Below are 16,851 nucleotides of genomic sequence, written 5' to 3'. Positions count from 1 at the left end.
AATAATTTTAGGAAAAAAAGAGACTTGAATTGAAGCGATATGGATTTGACGGCCCTGACTTTATCAATCTGAATAAAGACACTACTGTGTTCTGTAGAGCTGCTCTACAGCGGAGATTAAACGTGCTTTCCTTCAGAAAGCGAAACGACACGAAGAGATGAAGATTCAAATGAGGCTCTGTCCCACAGGAGCTCGATCCGTAAGGACAGCAGGAAAGTCCCAGCGTCCCCTGGCGTCTCTGCCCACTTCAGAGGAGCGGAATCCACCCAGAAACACACACACACATCAAAACCCCCTGTCCCACACTCACACCCACTGCACGTTTGTTTCCATCACAATGAGGAGTTGCAGGGAAACTCGGCCCTTATAATGACACTGGTACTTTCCACACACACACACACACACACACACACACCCACACACACCTGTGGCCACGCCCGTCCTCAGCCCCGCCCCCGGCTCACCTGTGCAAACACACACACAATCACAGCAGACAACAGAGCTTTGTAGTAAAGTTTATGAGTTAAAATGCTGAGCGTTACATCCATCCAGCACAAACGAGACTCAAGCAAGACACATAAGCGAGGGCACAAATGCTATTTACACCAATCAGAGAGCAGAACACAAGCGGAGGCGGAGTCACGAAATGTCCTGATGAAGCAGCGCTCATCATCTGGAAGGTTCCAGTCCAACAGCTCTAATTAAAACTATAAATTAAAGTGACAGTGCACCTAAAAAATGATCACTCTGTCATCAATCAATCACCACGAGATTGTTCCAAACCTGTATGAATAACATTGCTGGTAGCCATTGACTTCCATTGTATTTTTCCCTAGTATTGAAGTCAATGGCTGTTTGTTTACGAACATTCTTCTAAAAATCTTTTGTGTTCAACAGAAGAAAGAAAATCATGCAGGTCTGATCAACTTGAAAGCGAGTAAATGAAGACAGAATGACGATTTATTTTGGTGAGCTGTCCCTTTTTTAAGTAGAAATCAACACAAACTTTCCTATCGTTCAGTCAGGAATCGGATTCTCCATAAAGTAAGGTTTCGCTCTGCAGCACAAACTCACTGCATGATTCTCTATACGGCCGTGATGAAGCACAAACAGAAGGTCTTTATCCTCTGAAAAAATTAAATCTGCACGTTTCACTGCGATTGGTCGGCCATGGGGCTGGTCGCCGCCCCCTCATCGTTGCTGCTGTCCACTTCCTGTTCCATGGCAGCCTCCTCGTCCAGACGCTGGCTGGTGTAGTCTGTGATCTCCAGAAAGCCGCTGGGCTCCACCACCACGTTTGATTGGCTGGAGTCGGGCATGATGGAGTACTGCGGGATCACCTGAAATATCATGCACAAAATCATATTTTGATATTATTTTCCTCTAAACCACTAGATGGCACAAAAACGTGGCGTAGCGCTTTCTAAAACATTAGCTTTTCAAGATGCACGTGCAAATTTGGCAAAGTTGATTCTGTGCTTACTTGATCTAATATTTTATGTTTTTTTTTTTAAATGTTGCAGATTTAAGTTGCAAATGAGAATCGCTAAAATTAATACATGCGTTTTAAGTTTTGTTTAAGATAATTAAAGCAACAGTTTTTAAATAACGAAAGAATATGTAAAAAATATTCTCTTACTCAGTATTTTTGTCTTGTGTTAAAGTCAGTGGCTACCGTCAACTTTTTGGTTACACACAATCTTCAAAGTATGTATTTGTAGTATTATTTTTGTGTTTTATTTTTACAAAAATTTATTGTTACGGCCCTATGAAATATCTTCAATATTTTCTTTGGAACTCCTTCAATGCTTTCAGAATCTTTACTTTTTAAAATTATTTTGTTTCTGTATTTTAAAAAAGGTATATTTTTTGTATTCACATTTTTAATGACAGAATATTTAAGGAAACAAAAATTATTTTTATTGTTCAAAATAATCAGAAAATAGTACAAACTTTGCTAAAGTGATTGTTTTGAACAAGTATTTAACTTCAGCTAAAATAATGTTTTTTAAATAATGTCTTTGTATCAACATTGTGAGCATTTTACCTTCCTTGTCAACTCGTACATTTTTAAACAAAATAAACGACTTGTATGATTTATTTTGACACAAATCCATTAATGTTCAATACAAATGTATATATTTTTTCTTCAATTATACATTTTAGGCGCAGAGACAAGCACATTTTTTTCTTAAGGTGTGCCTTTAAACCTAGTTGTACCCTAAATCTTTATGTAAAAAATCAAAAGCATGTCTGTAGACTGAATCAGATGTGGATGAGTGTGTGTGTGTGTGTGTCAGTTTGCTCTACTACACACTGAAACATGCATGATGCTCGTCTGCATCTCTCTACACATCAACTTCATCTGAGAGTCCCTTCAGCAGCATTTACTTTGAAAAACACTATCAGCAGATACACACGAAGAACTGCACTACAACACGCCAAAATAAAAGTTCTGAAACTATGACCGCAATATATTACTATTGCACAGTGGAATATACTCTTCAAAGTGTCTACTACTACTACTATTAATAATACATTACAACTTTATTTTTAAAGAAATAATAAAAAAAATTCATCCATGTTTTAATTTGAACAGTAAACCTCTGTTGCGCAGCAATTTATGTGCCAAAAAAATGAAATGGTTTAATTTTTATTTGAACAAAAGATTAAATAAATGGCTAAAATAAAACGGAATTTGAGGGAAAAAAAGTATTTCAGAGGGCCCTAAATATTTAATATTTGCTAAACTAAACTAAATATTTGACTAATTTTGAATTTTTACATATTTGTACTTATATTAAATATTTGGCAAAAATATTTGTCTTTTAATAAATTGTTGTTAAACTCCATAAGTTTCATGATTTTAATTAATTAGAGATGCTTTTTGTTTACAAAAATGGAATTTTACAATTATATTAAAAAAGTAATCCATGAAAAATTAGGACAGAAAAAGAAAAAAAAAAAAATCCAGAAAAATTAAAACTGAAAAGAGTGAATTTGGAAAAAAAATTACAGAATGAACGGAAGTCAACAGACGTTCTGGAGGAGAACCTGATGGAGTTTAGTTTCCTCACTACGGTCACCTTTAGCTTGCTCAGCTTGGTCAAAAGACAATATTCAGTATTATCACTGATATGACGGCACTGACACCATCAGGTTAGAACGTGAACTGAATTGATCTGAATAAAGACTCTATCGTGGAGCTCAAGAATGTTAAACATTCAAGAGTGTTTAAATATAAACACACATATATATATATATATATATACACATACATACACACACTCACCTAAAGGATTATTAGGAACACCATACTAATACTGTGTTTGACCCCCTTTCGCCTTCAGAACTGCCTTAATTCTACGTGGCATTGATTCAACAAGGTGCTGAAAGCATTCTTTAGAAATGTTGGCCCATATTGATAGGATAGCATCTTGCAGTTGATGGAGATTTGTGGGATGCACATCCAGGGCACGAAGCTCCCGTTCCACCACATCCCAAAGATGCTCTATTGGGTTGAGATCTGGTGACTGTGGGGGCCATTTTAGTACAGTGAACTCATTGTCATGTTCAAGAAACCAATTTGAAATGATTCGAGCTTTGTGACATGGTGCATTATCCTGCTGGAAGTAGCCATCAGAGGATGGGTACATGGTGGTCATAAAGGGATGGATATGATCAGAAACAATGCTCAGGTAGGCCGTGGCATTTAAACGATGCCCATGTAGGATATCAGAGACTGAATCAGACAATTTTAAGATGCATCAGAACACTGAAACATGAGAAGCTGAGATTCCAGAAAGAGAGGCTCCAAGAAACAGGATATCATAAATCTGTCCGGAGTCCTAGCTCCAACTAGCTGAAGCAATCCTAATTTAGCAAGCCTCTTTCACCAAACAACTTGCAACACTGAGGAAAAAGAAACACATTGATAATTCCAATTCAAGAAGGAGACTGTCAAATTCGTTGCAAATAATCAAGACTGATTGTCAAAGAGATGGCCATCACGTGTTCCACGATTGTATTCACAAGCTTCCTTAAACTGACTTCTCCTCCACATAGAAGACAGTCCAACCCAACATTCCTTTGTCTAAAGAACATGCCTTCGTTCTCCTTAGAACTGCACAAAGACTTTCTTCTCCATATGCACATAAAATCATCCTAAAAGGACATTTTTATGTTGTACCCACATATCATGTTTTAATCAAATAATATGTATGTCTTTTTAATCATTATTGAATAGCTCGAGTCTTAAAGATAAATATTGCATATTTAGTATGTATGAGCTTGAAAATCCATGCTTTAAGTGTTTCTTCCAATCAATTCTTTGTCCAATGCATCAGTCTTGTTATTATGAAATCATGTTCAAAAAGGTGTACTTTGCCAGAGCCTGTAAAATTCGGACCATGTGACTGATAACAAGCTGATTTATGATGTAAAGAACACACCCTAGCTAAGATAATAGCCTATCTAATTGGTCAAGACATCCAGATGGGATGTGTCCAGAAGCGAGTTTAAAACTGTTGTCCCTCCTTCTTTCTTTCTCTTTTTTGTTCTCTCTTTTACGCCTCTCGTACTCTCGTCCCTCTCTCACCGCGTGCTGCTCTTTGAGCGTGCTCTGGCCCACGTGCCATAATGAGAAGGAAAACAACTTAGTCTCGTTACATCCTTTTAATTTTATTCTTTTACTTTAGTTTATTTTCTTTCCGTGGAGTTTCGTGTTCTAATGTAAGTTTGCTACAAAGTCCAGCTCCGACCCGCTTCAAACTTCAACCAGAAAGAACTCTGCATCCTCAGCCAACGCCCAAAAGACGTCACTTCAAAGACTACTGAACTTCCAGCCAATCAGACACTTCGGGAAACCCCCCCTGTCTGCAAGGACGACACAAAGGAAACCCCCTAACAAGGCAAAGCACGCAAGCTACACCTCCAAATTCTAACTGAATCAGGTGCAGTTAATATAAATCTTAGCCTCATTGAGAAACTCAAAGCGAGGGTTAAATAAGTGATTGATGGTTGTTCAGGTCTATGCAATAGCACATATTGCTGTGAACTTGGGATTTCACATTTTCATTCTCTTAAACTCATCCTTTCCTCACTTTCTCTCTTTCTGCAACGTGTGAATGCTGTGAATGCTTGTGTTCATGTGTTAGATTAGTTTATGTCTTAGGTTTATATAAATAAAATCTGATTTATATTGAAAAGAGAAGTATCTTGTGTTTTCTGCTCACAAGTTAATGCCTTAATCTGTCGATTTCGTTACTGTGCTATTTAATAGTGTTTTCACTATATTTGAGATTTTAATATCCAGTGCAGAGTTTGTTATACGGCTCGTTCAGTGAATCGCCGTAACACTGATTCTGTTCAAATCCCTATAAAATCATAAATGATTCCCTTTGAGCTAAATTAAACTATTTATTTAAATTACGTATTAATATTATATGTAATACCCTTACACCCAATTGGCACGAAGGGGCCTAAAGTGTGCCAAGAAAACATCCCCCACACCATTACACCACCACCACCAGCCTGCACAGTGGTAACAAGGCATGATGGATCCATGTTCTCATTCTGTTTACGCCAAATTCTGACTCTACCATCTGAATGTCTCAACAGAAATCGAGACTCATCAGACCAGGCAACATTTTTCCAGTCTTCAACCGTCCAATTTTGGTGAGCTCGTACAAATTGTAGCCTATTTTTCCTATTTGTAGTGGAGATGAGTGGTACCCGGTGGGGTCTTCTGCTGTTGTAGCCCATCCGCCTCAAGGTTGTGCGTGTTGTGGCTTCACAAATGCTTTGCTGCATACCTCGGTTGTAACGAGTGGTTATTTCAGTCAAAGTTGCTCTTCTATCAGCTTGAATCAGTCGGCCCATTCTCCTCTGACCTCTAGCATCAACAAGGCATTTTCGCCCACAGGACTGCCGCATACTGGATGTTTTTCCATTCTTTGTAAACCCTAGAAATGGTTGTGCGTGAAAATCCCAGTAACTGAGCAGATTGTGAAATACTCAGACCGGCCCGTCTGGCACCAACAACCATGCCACGCTCAAAATTGCTTAAATCACCTTTCTTTCCCATTCTGACATTCAGTTTGGAGTTCAGCAGATTGTCTTGACCAGGACCACACCCCTAAATGCATTGAAGCAACTGCCATGTGATTGGTTGATTAGATAATTGCATTAATGAGAAATTGAACAGGTGTTCCTAATAATCCTTTAGGTGAGTGTATATATATATATATACACTAGAAAATAAGTCAAAAATACTTAGAGAATAATGTTTTGCAGTGCACAAACAGCTCATCAGTTTACATACCCCCTGCAGAATTTGCAAAATGTTAATAATTGAAACTAAATAAGAGGGATCATGACAATGGCATGTTATTTTTAATTTAGTACTGTCCTGAATAAGATATTTCACATAACAGATGTTTATATATTCTCCACAAGACAAAATAATAACTGAATTTATAAAAATGAACCCGTTCAAAAGTTTACATACCCTTTAATCTTAATAATCTATCTCATTTCCTGGATGATCCACGACTATTTTTATATTTTGTGATAGTTGTTCATGAGTCCCTCGTTGGTCCTGAGCAATTTGAACCCTTTCCAGCAGTGACTATGATTTTGAGATCCATCTTTTAACACTGAAGGCAACTGAGGGACTCGTACACAACTATTACAAAAGGTGCAAACATTTACTGATGCTCAAGAAGGCAACACAATGCATTAAGAGCACGGGGGGGTTTGAAAACTTTTGAACAGGATGATGATTAAGATTCAAGGGTATGTTAACGTTTGAACGGGGTCATTGTTATAAATTCGGTTATTATTTAGTCTTGTGTAGAATATATAAACATCTGTTATGTGAAATATCTTACTCAGGACAATACTAAATAAAAAAATAGCACGCAATTTTCATGATCCCTCTTATTTTGTTAATTAACATTTTCCATATTCTACAAGGGATATGTAAACTTATGTGCACAACTGTATGTGATGAAGTTTGCATCACTGATTCTGTTATTTTCCTGAGAGGTTTCTTGGAAGTGATCTGTGTTGTATCAAGCGCTACACTGCAAAAAATGATTTTCTTAGTATTTTTCTTGTTTTCTAGTATAAATATCTAAACATTTTTGAATCAAGATGCATTTACTTGACAAGTAAAATGATTTAAGATATTAAGTCTTATTTAAAAAAATAAATAAAGTAAAAAGCATAAATATCTGCCAGTGTGGCAGCCTTGTTTAGCCTTTGAATTAAGATGATTTACCTAATGCCATTTTCAGATATTTTTGCTTGTTTTAAGTAAAAGCTAACAACATTTTGATATTTTTTTACAGAAAACAAGTCATTTGACTTGTCAAGTAAATGCATCCTGATTCAAGAATGTTTAGATATTTATACTAGAAAACAAGTAAAAAACACTAAGAGAATAATGTTTTGCGGTGTACAGAAGTAAAGCTGAGCTGGAGCACCTGTATGATGTCCAGTTCTTTGCTCTTGACGCGGCTGAAGGCTCCGTGAGCGAGCGTCTGTTTAGAGCTGCTGATGAGCGGCGAGGCAGTCGGTGTTTTGGTCAGCGGGCCGCAGTCGCTAGATGAGTCCACCACCATGGGCTCGGCGCTGGGGTCGATCTCTGCCTCCATCATGGAGATCTTCAGGATGTCGGAGGTCTTCTCTGCCGCTGAGCGACTGGAGCTGGACTCCGGCTGGAGCTTAACGGACGCCTCGCCGCTGCTGGACACCGGGGGACACTGATGAGCACCGAACGTGATCTTCGTGACGGCCGCGCCCTGCGTGATGATCGGCTGCTGCACCTGAGACAGAGAACCATCACTGATCCACTGCCAGAAACACAACATTAGGGCTGGGTGGATTGATTCTGAGATCTTCTGAATGCATTGCCATTAGGGCTGGGTATCGTTCAAAAATTTTCGATATCGATACCGATACCGATACCTTGAGTTCGATACCGGTTCCTGAACGATACTTTTTTCGATACCAGTTTTATGAAATCAGTTTTAATAAGATTACATTATCTCAAAAAACTATTTTTTTAGCTTGTTGATATTTATACAGACTCAAAGCCTCATCTCCTGAGCCACTGCACAAAAGGAACAAAATACAGGTCCTTTTCAAAAAATTTGCATATTGTGATAAAGTTCATTATTTTCTGTAATGTACTGATAAACATTAGACTTTCATATATTTTAGATTCATTACAACACAACTGAAGTAATTCAAGCCTTTTATTGTTTTAATATTGATGATTTTGGCATACAGCTCACGAAAACCCAAAATTCCTATCTCAAAAAATTAGCATATTTCATCCGACCAATAAAAGAAAAGTGTTTTTAATACAAAAAAAAAAAGTCAACCTTCAAATAATTATGTTCAGTTATGCACTCAATACTTGGTCGGGAATCCTTTTGCAGAAATGACCGCTTCAATGCGGCGTGGCATGGAGGCAATCAGCCTGTGGCACTGCTGAGGTGTTATGGAGGCCCAGGATGCTTCGATAGCGGCCTTAAGCTCATCCAGAGTGTTGGGTCTTGCGTCTCTCAACTTTCTCTTCACAATATCCCACAGATTCTCTATGGGGTTCAGGTCAGGAGAGTTGGCAGGCCAATTGAGCACAGTAATACCATGGTCAGTAAACCATTGACCAGTGGTTTTGGCACTGTGAGCAGGTGCCAGGTCGTGCTGAAATATGAAATCTTCTCCATAAAGCTTTTCAGCAGATGGAAGCATGAAGTGCTCCAAAATCTCCTGATAGCTAGCTGCATTGACCCTGCCCTTGATAAAACACAGTGGACCAACACCAGCATCACTGACCGTGGGTACTTCACACTGGACTTCAGGCATTTTGGCATTTCCCTCTCCCCAGTCTTCCTCCAGACTCTGGCACCTTGATTTCCGAATGACATGCAAAATTTGCTTTCATCCGAAAAAAAGTACTTTGGACCACTGAGCAACAGTCCAGTGCTGCTTCTCTGTAGCCCAGGTCAGGCGCTTCTGCCGCTGTTTCTGGTTCAAAAGTGGCTTGACCTGGGGAATGCGGCACCTGTAGCCCATTTCCTGCACACGCCTGTACACGGTGGCTCTGGATGTTTCTACTCCAGACTCAGTCCACTGCTTCCGCAGGTCCCCCAAGGTCTGGAATCGGTCCTTCTCCACAATCTTCCTCAGGGTCCGGTCACCTCTTCTCGCTGTGCTGCGTTTTCTGCCACACTTTTTCCTTCCCACAGACTTCCCACTGAGGTGCCTTGATACAGCACTCTGGGAACAGCCTATTCGTTCAGAAATTTCTTTCTGTGTCTTACCCTCTTGCTTGAGGGTGTCAATGATGGCCTTCTGGACAGCAGTCAGGTCGGCAGTCTTACCCATGATTGCGGGTTTGAGTAATGAACCAGGCTGGGAGTTTTTAAAAGCCTCAGGAATCTTTTGCAGGTGTTTAGAGTTAATTAGTTGATTCAGATGATTAGGTTAATAGCTCGTTTAGAGAACCTTTTCATGATATGCTAATTGTTTGAGATAGGAATTTTGGGTTTTCATGAGCTGTATGCCAAAATCATCAATATTAAAACAATAAAAGGCTTGAACTACTTCAGTTGTGTTGTAATGAATCTAAAATATATGAAAGTCTAATGTTTATCAGTACATTACAGAAAATAATGAACTTTATCACAATATGCTAATTTTTTGAGAAGGACCTGTATATCCAACACAATAAATAAATAAATAATTTTAATAAAGTTCAAATAGTTTTCAGTTTAACCATCTGTTAGGCTACGTTTACATTAGTGCGTGTTCATTTTAAAACACAAAGCTCAGACAGAATCATCATTTCTAGGTTGTTAAAGACTTCAAGAAATTTTAAATCTTCATCCACTTTCATAAGTGGGTGTTTTATTTTCTTTCACCATATGTTTTATTGTTATTAAATTCTGGTGTAGTATGTCTAATTATTTGAATGCATAAAAACAACTTAGTTTATTTAAATTTATTCTTAAAATAGCCTTATGAAATGTTTTATTTTTCCTCAGAAATTCTGTGTTCTGTATCTGGTTTTCAAATGAAGACAAAACATTAATTTAATTTCTCTTTAAATTATTGAAAATCAAAGTTTATTTATTTTGGCAAACAAAGGGGGGTTACTATTAAAATTAAAACATGGAATAACTGTTGTGTGAAAAAAATAAAGTTTTAATAATGTTAATAGTAGCCTAGTAGTAGCAGTATGTACTGTTTGCTGAACAATATTAATATATTTCTGCCGCAGTCTTCCAAGTTAAACCGAACTTTTATTTTGACGGGTTGCCTGGAATACCTTTACAGTTCTGTGTGTATATGATATGACGCTAGTTTTACTCGAATCAAACGGTAAAATGCTCATGAAGTGACTCTCAGAGCAGGTCTGGAGATGTTGTTCATGTGTTTATGTCCTCATTTAGTGAGGCGGCAGATGCTGAAATGACCGCGAGCTTCACGCGCGCTTCAGTCTGTGTATAATAAACAAACCGCGCGATTTAAAGAGCGGACTGCTCCGTACGCTTTATAATTGCTCTCGCGGAGGTCAAACACTGATCAATCAGCGCAGCGCCGCTTCTAGTCAAACACACCTAGTGCTGCAGGATTATTGGCTCACTGACGGTGATGAGATTAACCCCTTAGGTATCGAAATTTGGTACCGAACGACAAGACGTTTTTCGATACTCGGTGGTATCAAGGCAATTCGGTCGGTGCCTAAAAAGTATCGAACTCGATACCCAGCCCTAATTGCCATACTCTCTGGAATCGATAGGTTTAGTTTTTAACAGCAGGTGGCGCTCTAGGCTAGTTTTTAACTAGGGATGGGCGATACCACTTACTATGTTTTCCAGTCCAGTATCATCAATATCGATACCGATACTTATAAACAGAAATTTTAAATTATGAAATGTATAAAATTACTATGAGTAAAACTTTTTATTTGAAATGTATTTTTAACATTCAATATGCTTAATTGCAATTTATTAGGTTATATTCTTGCTATATACATGGGTAAAATGTTTACACTGCAAAAAATTATTTTTGTCTTGTTTTCTAGTATAAATTTCGATGCATACAAGATGCATTTACTTGACAAGTAAAATGATAAGATATTAAGTCTTGTTTTCTAAAAAAAAAAAGTGCGTTAGTGCGTTAGCAAAAATATCTGCCAATGGGGTAATAAAAATAATCTTAATTCAAAGGCTAAACAAGATTATTTTTCTTGCCCCACTGGCAGATATTTTTGCTATATATATATATATATATATATATTGTCACACCGAAATAATGTGTGACAAAATTTTAATTTTAATCGTGCAGCTCTAACACACAGTGTGCATGCGGGCCTCACCTGGCTGCAGCCAGGCGTCTTGCTGGAGCCCACGGGGTGATGCGCCTGCAGCGGCGGCGGCTGCGACAGCTGCGTGTGTGTGTTGGGCCGGTGGTGTGAGGAGGGCGCCTGCTGCAGTTTGGGCAGCTGCGGTGTGTGTGGAGGGTTCGAGGAGACGAGCGCCACAGATGCAGACGCAGACACTCTCTGCACAGAGACTCGGGGCATGAGAGGCTCCACCCTCTTGGAGGAAGTGGGCGTGTCAGACGGGCCGGCTACAGGTTTGGGCGGAGGACTGCGGTGCTGCTGAGACGAGCGGTAGAACAAACCCGTCTGAGGATCCAGCGTGTCTCCCTCCAACTCGCCCTCCTCCACCACCATCTGCTCCTGCAGCGGCTTCACCTGCGCCACACATGCCTCCACCTGCGCAAACAAACACACACGGACAAACACACACACACACAAACAGATACGCAAACGCGCACACACACACACACACACACACACAAACAGATACGCAAACGCGCACACACACACACACACACACACACCTTTATCATTGAACACTGGAGCATTTGAGTCCACTTGACAACAGAATTGGGTTTGTTTGGCTGATACTCAAAGGTGTAAAGTTTGTTAGTAAATCAAGTTAAGATAGTAAACGGTTTCCTCTAGTGTTCATAAGACGTCTTTACACATCTGAGTTAAGGCTGCTTAAAATTCAGTGTAACAACGTAATGCTTCTTAAAAGCCAGAATAAATGATGCCACTCTGACCTGCCTCAGACTCTCATAAATAAAATAAAATTGTTATAAGTTACTTTACAGTTCAGTAGTATTATAGTGATATTTCATTATTGATTTGTCATTTTATAATTTTTTTTAAATAATACAAATAATTAATAATAATAATAATAATAATTGGAATTGGATGTTTACCCAATTTGTTCTACCTGTTTTTTTTATGTACATAAAGTTTCAAGGCTGGTAAAAAAATATAAATTGCCAGTAAATTTTCCTTATTTTTCTCATAAATATGCACATATTTAAAACATTAATCTCGTAACACTGTTGTTGCCATTTTAGATGCATTCCTGTAGCTCAATGCCAAGGTTATGGTTCAAGGAAAACCACGAAAGGCATGTAAAGTGTATAAAGCATAGTCACGTACAACACAGCTGGGTAAATGCATTTCTGCCCGTCAGATGCAGGTTCTGCGCCATCGTTGCAGTGTAAATCAGTGACACAGACATATAGTCACATGACTGCGGTTCTGACCTGTTGTGTGGCGTGTCCAGGCGCAGCGGGTGCGGTGGTGCTGGTCTTGGCTGTCGGTGGCACTGCTGGGGGCGGACACGACGCTGATGGACTCGAGCTGCTGGATGCAGCGACGTCTCCTCCGATCACAGCCTTACACACTTTACCTGAAACAGCACAGCGTATCTGCAGTCTTTGACAGTTCACCCAAAAATGATCATTCTGTCATCAGTTACTCATCCTTCACTTGTTCTAAACCTGTGAGTTTTTTCCTCTACTGAATACTACAGAAGATATTTTGAAGGATGCGGGTAACCAGTGTCGGGGGTAAGGCATTACAAGTAACGTGAGTTACGTAATCAGATTACTTTTTAAAAGTAACAAGTAATGCATTACTTTTTAATTTAGAAGGAAATACTTTTTCAAATAAGTTACACAGTTCCTGTGTTTCTGATGTATTGACTGACAGCTCTTGTGTTGCCATGTTGAGAGAAATCAGGAGTAAGTGCAGAGTGTTGTGTGTGAACATGATCTTACTGTAGTTCAACACTAAATATCAACATGTATTTACTCATCTCACCTGCACTAAAACACATTCAGTGTTCCTCAAAATCAATAAAAACAGTCACAAATATAGGCTAATTTATGTATTTAATCCCATTTTATTAACCAGTGTCTTTGTTACTGACTTCTATGATCCAATTCAACCATACTAATAAGCAAAAATGACACATTTGTGTTTGATTGTAGTTATTGGTGAATAGTGTTGAACTTTCTTCTCCTGCGTCATATTCTTCTTGTGATTAGTTTGAGCTGCGTCCTCTACTGTACAGACCTGAATCTACATTTCCTTTTTTTTTTTTAATGGGCTTTTTATGCCTTTGTTTGGAAAGGACAGTGTAGAGTAGACAGGAAAGCATTAGGTGAAGAAAGAGGGGAGCGGGATTGGCAAAGGACCACGAGCTGGGATTCGGCTTTTCCCTTTAAGACTCTTTAGGACCTGCACAAATAAAATGAATACTGTATGACCAAACCCATCCATCTTACAATAAATCCTGTTTCAGATTCTTTACTTAACCCGTTTAATCCCTAATGAAACCCTTATACAACATTGATAGGAATACCGATATTAAAAAGACAAAAAAAAATACATCCATCAACATATTTCAAAATTGCTACCATCATTAATATCATCAAGTTTTTATATTAGCAGTCTTAAAGTGTTCACTTACGAGCAGGGCCGTGTTATCCTAATGGGCAACATGGACTGCAGCCCCGGGCCCCGAACACTAGGGGGCCCCCAGTCAATTCTCTTTTGCATTTTATATAGAGTTGCCAACTCTTCCGTATAATACAAAATCATCCCGTATTTAAGGCATCAGGTTGTCCTGTATTTGCAGGCATACACCGTATGACCACCTACACCATAAAATAACAAATAAATGATTCTTAAGTCATTGTTTGAATTGCGAGTGTAGCTGCTCAAGGAAGGCTTTAAGACCAAGCGGAATCCTCTACCGCTGAGGGAATGTCTTTCACTATTGTAGTAAGTTAATGTTGTTAAATAGAGAAACTAAATTATAACTTCTAGCGCATTATAAGAAGAGTAGGAAGAAGCCTTTTAGTGCTGAGTGATATTTAATTGTATTGGCTGCTGTTGCTGATTTGCAAGATTATTACTTGATAATATTGTTTAATTTATGTACATCATTTTTTGGCCTCCTATGGGATTATGACGTGTGCATTGTGGGGGCTGTTTATTTTATCTGTCAATCTGAGGCATTGCTATGGGTTGCATGCATTTTGCTTGACTGATATATTCCAGTCTGTTCGGAAACCTGGCTCTCAAGCCACATATGGTTCTTCAGTGAGTGGGTCGACGGAAGGAAAAAAAATAAACTAAACAATATTTTAAACTTTTTTTCATAAATAATAATAGCTAGTGTGTCGATTTCATTAAAAATCCATATATTATATATTTTAGAATATTACATAATTTTTCAATGCAGGTTTGTCATGTATAATATACAAAGCAATCATGATCCGGCATATTTCATTGGACAATAATGTGAAGCGGAGCAGTCCTTTTCCGTTCTTATTCATAAATCGGTTGAATATTACATGGGACAGACGAGCTTATTTGTGGAGCGATCTGGATCTGCGGATTGTCTCATTTTATAAATTAAATTACATCGCTGAGAAAATAGATGCTGAATGACTACAAATGCACTGCACAAAATCATACAGCGCCAAAAGTCCCAATAATGGTAATCTGTATTCAATTCACTTACATTTATGTATGATGCACCGTTTACTATTTCATGAAACTATCATAGTTAATGAAGCCCAAGTGCCACCTATATGCCTATTATGTGAAGTGTAGGCTGGCCAAATGTTACCATTTTTGATAATTATGCAGCATTATGAAAGTGTCTTATGCTCATCAAGCCTGCATTTATTTGATCAAAAAAAAGTGATTTTTTGGAACAGTGATATTTTTTAGGGTTCATTGATAAATAAAAACTTAAAAAGAACAGCATTTATTCAAAATAGAGATGTTTTCTAACCATATCAATCTTTACTATCACTGTTTCTATCAATGTAGCAAATCTTTGCTGAGTGAAAATTAATTTCTTAAAAAAAATACAAAAATACTGACCTCAAGCTTTTCAATGTATACTGTTACAAGTTATATTTTAAATAAATGCTGTGCTTTTTTTTATTTATTTTTTTTTATTTATTTTTATTAAATCACAGAATCCTGAAAAAAGTATCACAGGTTTCCAACATTGATAATAAATCAGAATTGCATAATGTATTTTAAAGTATATTAAATACTTGATCAAATAAATGCAGGCTTGATCACCATAAGTGACTTCTTGCAAAAATATAAAATAGTAATGCATCCAAACATTTGACCTATAATTTTTTTTTTACATTGCCCCTATTTTACATTTGAGCCCCTGAGGAACTCTCTGCACGTCCCTGAGAGAGAGAGAGAGAGAGAGAGAGTTAGAGAGTTAGAGAGTGAGAGTGAGAGAGAGAGAGTGAGAGTGAGAGAGAGAGTGAGAGAGAGAGAGAGAGTTAGAGAGAGTGAGAGAGTGAGAGAGTGAGAGAGTGAGAGAGAGAGTTAGAGAGAGAGAGAGAGAGAGAGAGAGAGAGTTAGAGAGAGAGAGAGAGAGAGAGTTAGAGAGTGAGAGAGAGAGAGTGAGAGAGAGAGTTAGAGAGAGAGAGAGTTAGAGAGAGAGAGTGTTAAACAGAGAGAGAGAGAGTTAGAGAGAGAGAGAGAGAGAGAGATTACCACCGTTTTGCCGTGTTTCTCTTTTAACAGTGAAGCTGTGGATTTAATTGCTTTAGAAACAATGTTACCAGCTCCTTGTTGAGAAAGATAATGTAGTTCTTCAGCGATTAAGCTATTTTATTGATAAAATTGCGGTGCAGCACTAAAACGTTTGTCTGAGCGCTAAAAAGAATGTCTGTGATCTGTGTGACTAAACATGTGCGTGAGATACAGTGAAGACAGCACATTAGTTTACAACTCTTCTAACTTTTATTTTCTAAACGTAGGGAGTGTGTTGATTTGTGCAATGATAACCTACCAGCAATGTTAAGATGATTTTAATATATTAAAATGAGTACATTACAAAATAAATTTATTAGAACGAGTACATTATTATTTATGGGCTTAAAAACAAGATGCAAACAATCAGAATATTACCTGGGGGGGAATGCACAATGCAAACATGAAACATATGCAATTACCTAATATTGTATTGTTTTACTGTTATGGAGGCCCTTCATAATGCAGAGGTCAACTGCCTGCTCTGCCAATAGTTAGCAACGGCCCTATAGTGTGCAGTGTTTAATAAACAGCTGTTTTACTACATTCTTCTGAGGTGAAGTTCAGCGCAGTCCTGTATCGTATCGTGACTTTGCTGGTGATACACAGCCCTATCTATGACCACACTCAACAAAACTGAATATATGTGAATTCATATATTAATACTAGACACCTTAAATATAATGTGTAGCAAAAATCTTTGTTAACATACAATACTCAAAAAAAAAAAAAAATCCTGAGCCTGAACTTTTTTCCCGGGCGGGGGGTTTGGTTGCGGGGGGGGGGGGGGGGGGGGGGGGGGGGTGCACATACGCAGGGTTATATGGCAAACAAAAAAAAAGGACATTATTTGAATGATTTTCCTTGAAACTAACGAAGGC

General features: G+C 38.2%; 1 protein-coding gene across 4 annotated transcripts in view; it reads right to left on the bottom strand.

Moving 5' to 3' along the window:
- Nucleotides 1-41: 41 nt before the first annotated feature.
- Nucleotides 42-16,851, bottom strand: part of LOC306865815 (BRCA2-interacting transcriptional repressor EMSY-like) — a 44,959-nt gene continuing 28,149 nt past the window's right edge. For 2 of the 4 annotated variants that reach the window (XM_079410640.1, XM_079410641.1), the window contains 4 exons: nt 12,652-12,797; nt 11,396-11,797; nt 7,488-7,856; nt 42-1,340 (listed from right to left, as the gene is read on the bottom strand). In XM_079410640.1, the coding sequence (XP_079266766.1) occupies nt 1,152-1,340; nt 7,488-7,856; nt 11,396-11,797; nt 12,652-12,797 (1,106 nt within the window). In that variant the 3' untranslated portion in view covers nt 42-1,151. The remainder of the gene's footprint in view (nt 1,341-7,487; nt 7,857-11,395; nt 11,798-12,651; nt 12,798-16,851) is intronic. The other 2 variants (XM_079410639.1, XM_079410642.1) reach the window with 1 other exon arrangement.

This window comes from Barbus barbus (genome assembly GCF_936440315.1).
Source record: "Barbus barbus genome assembly, chromosome: 47".
Classification (NCBI taxonomy): Eukaryota; Metazoa; Chordata; class Actinopteri; order Cypriniformes; family Cyprinidae; genus Barbus; species Barbus barbus.
Note: the sequence above shows the minus strand (reverse complement) of the source record. Positions and strands in the feature narration are given on the sequence as shown.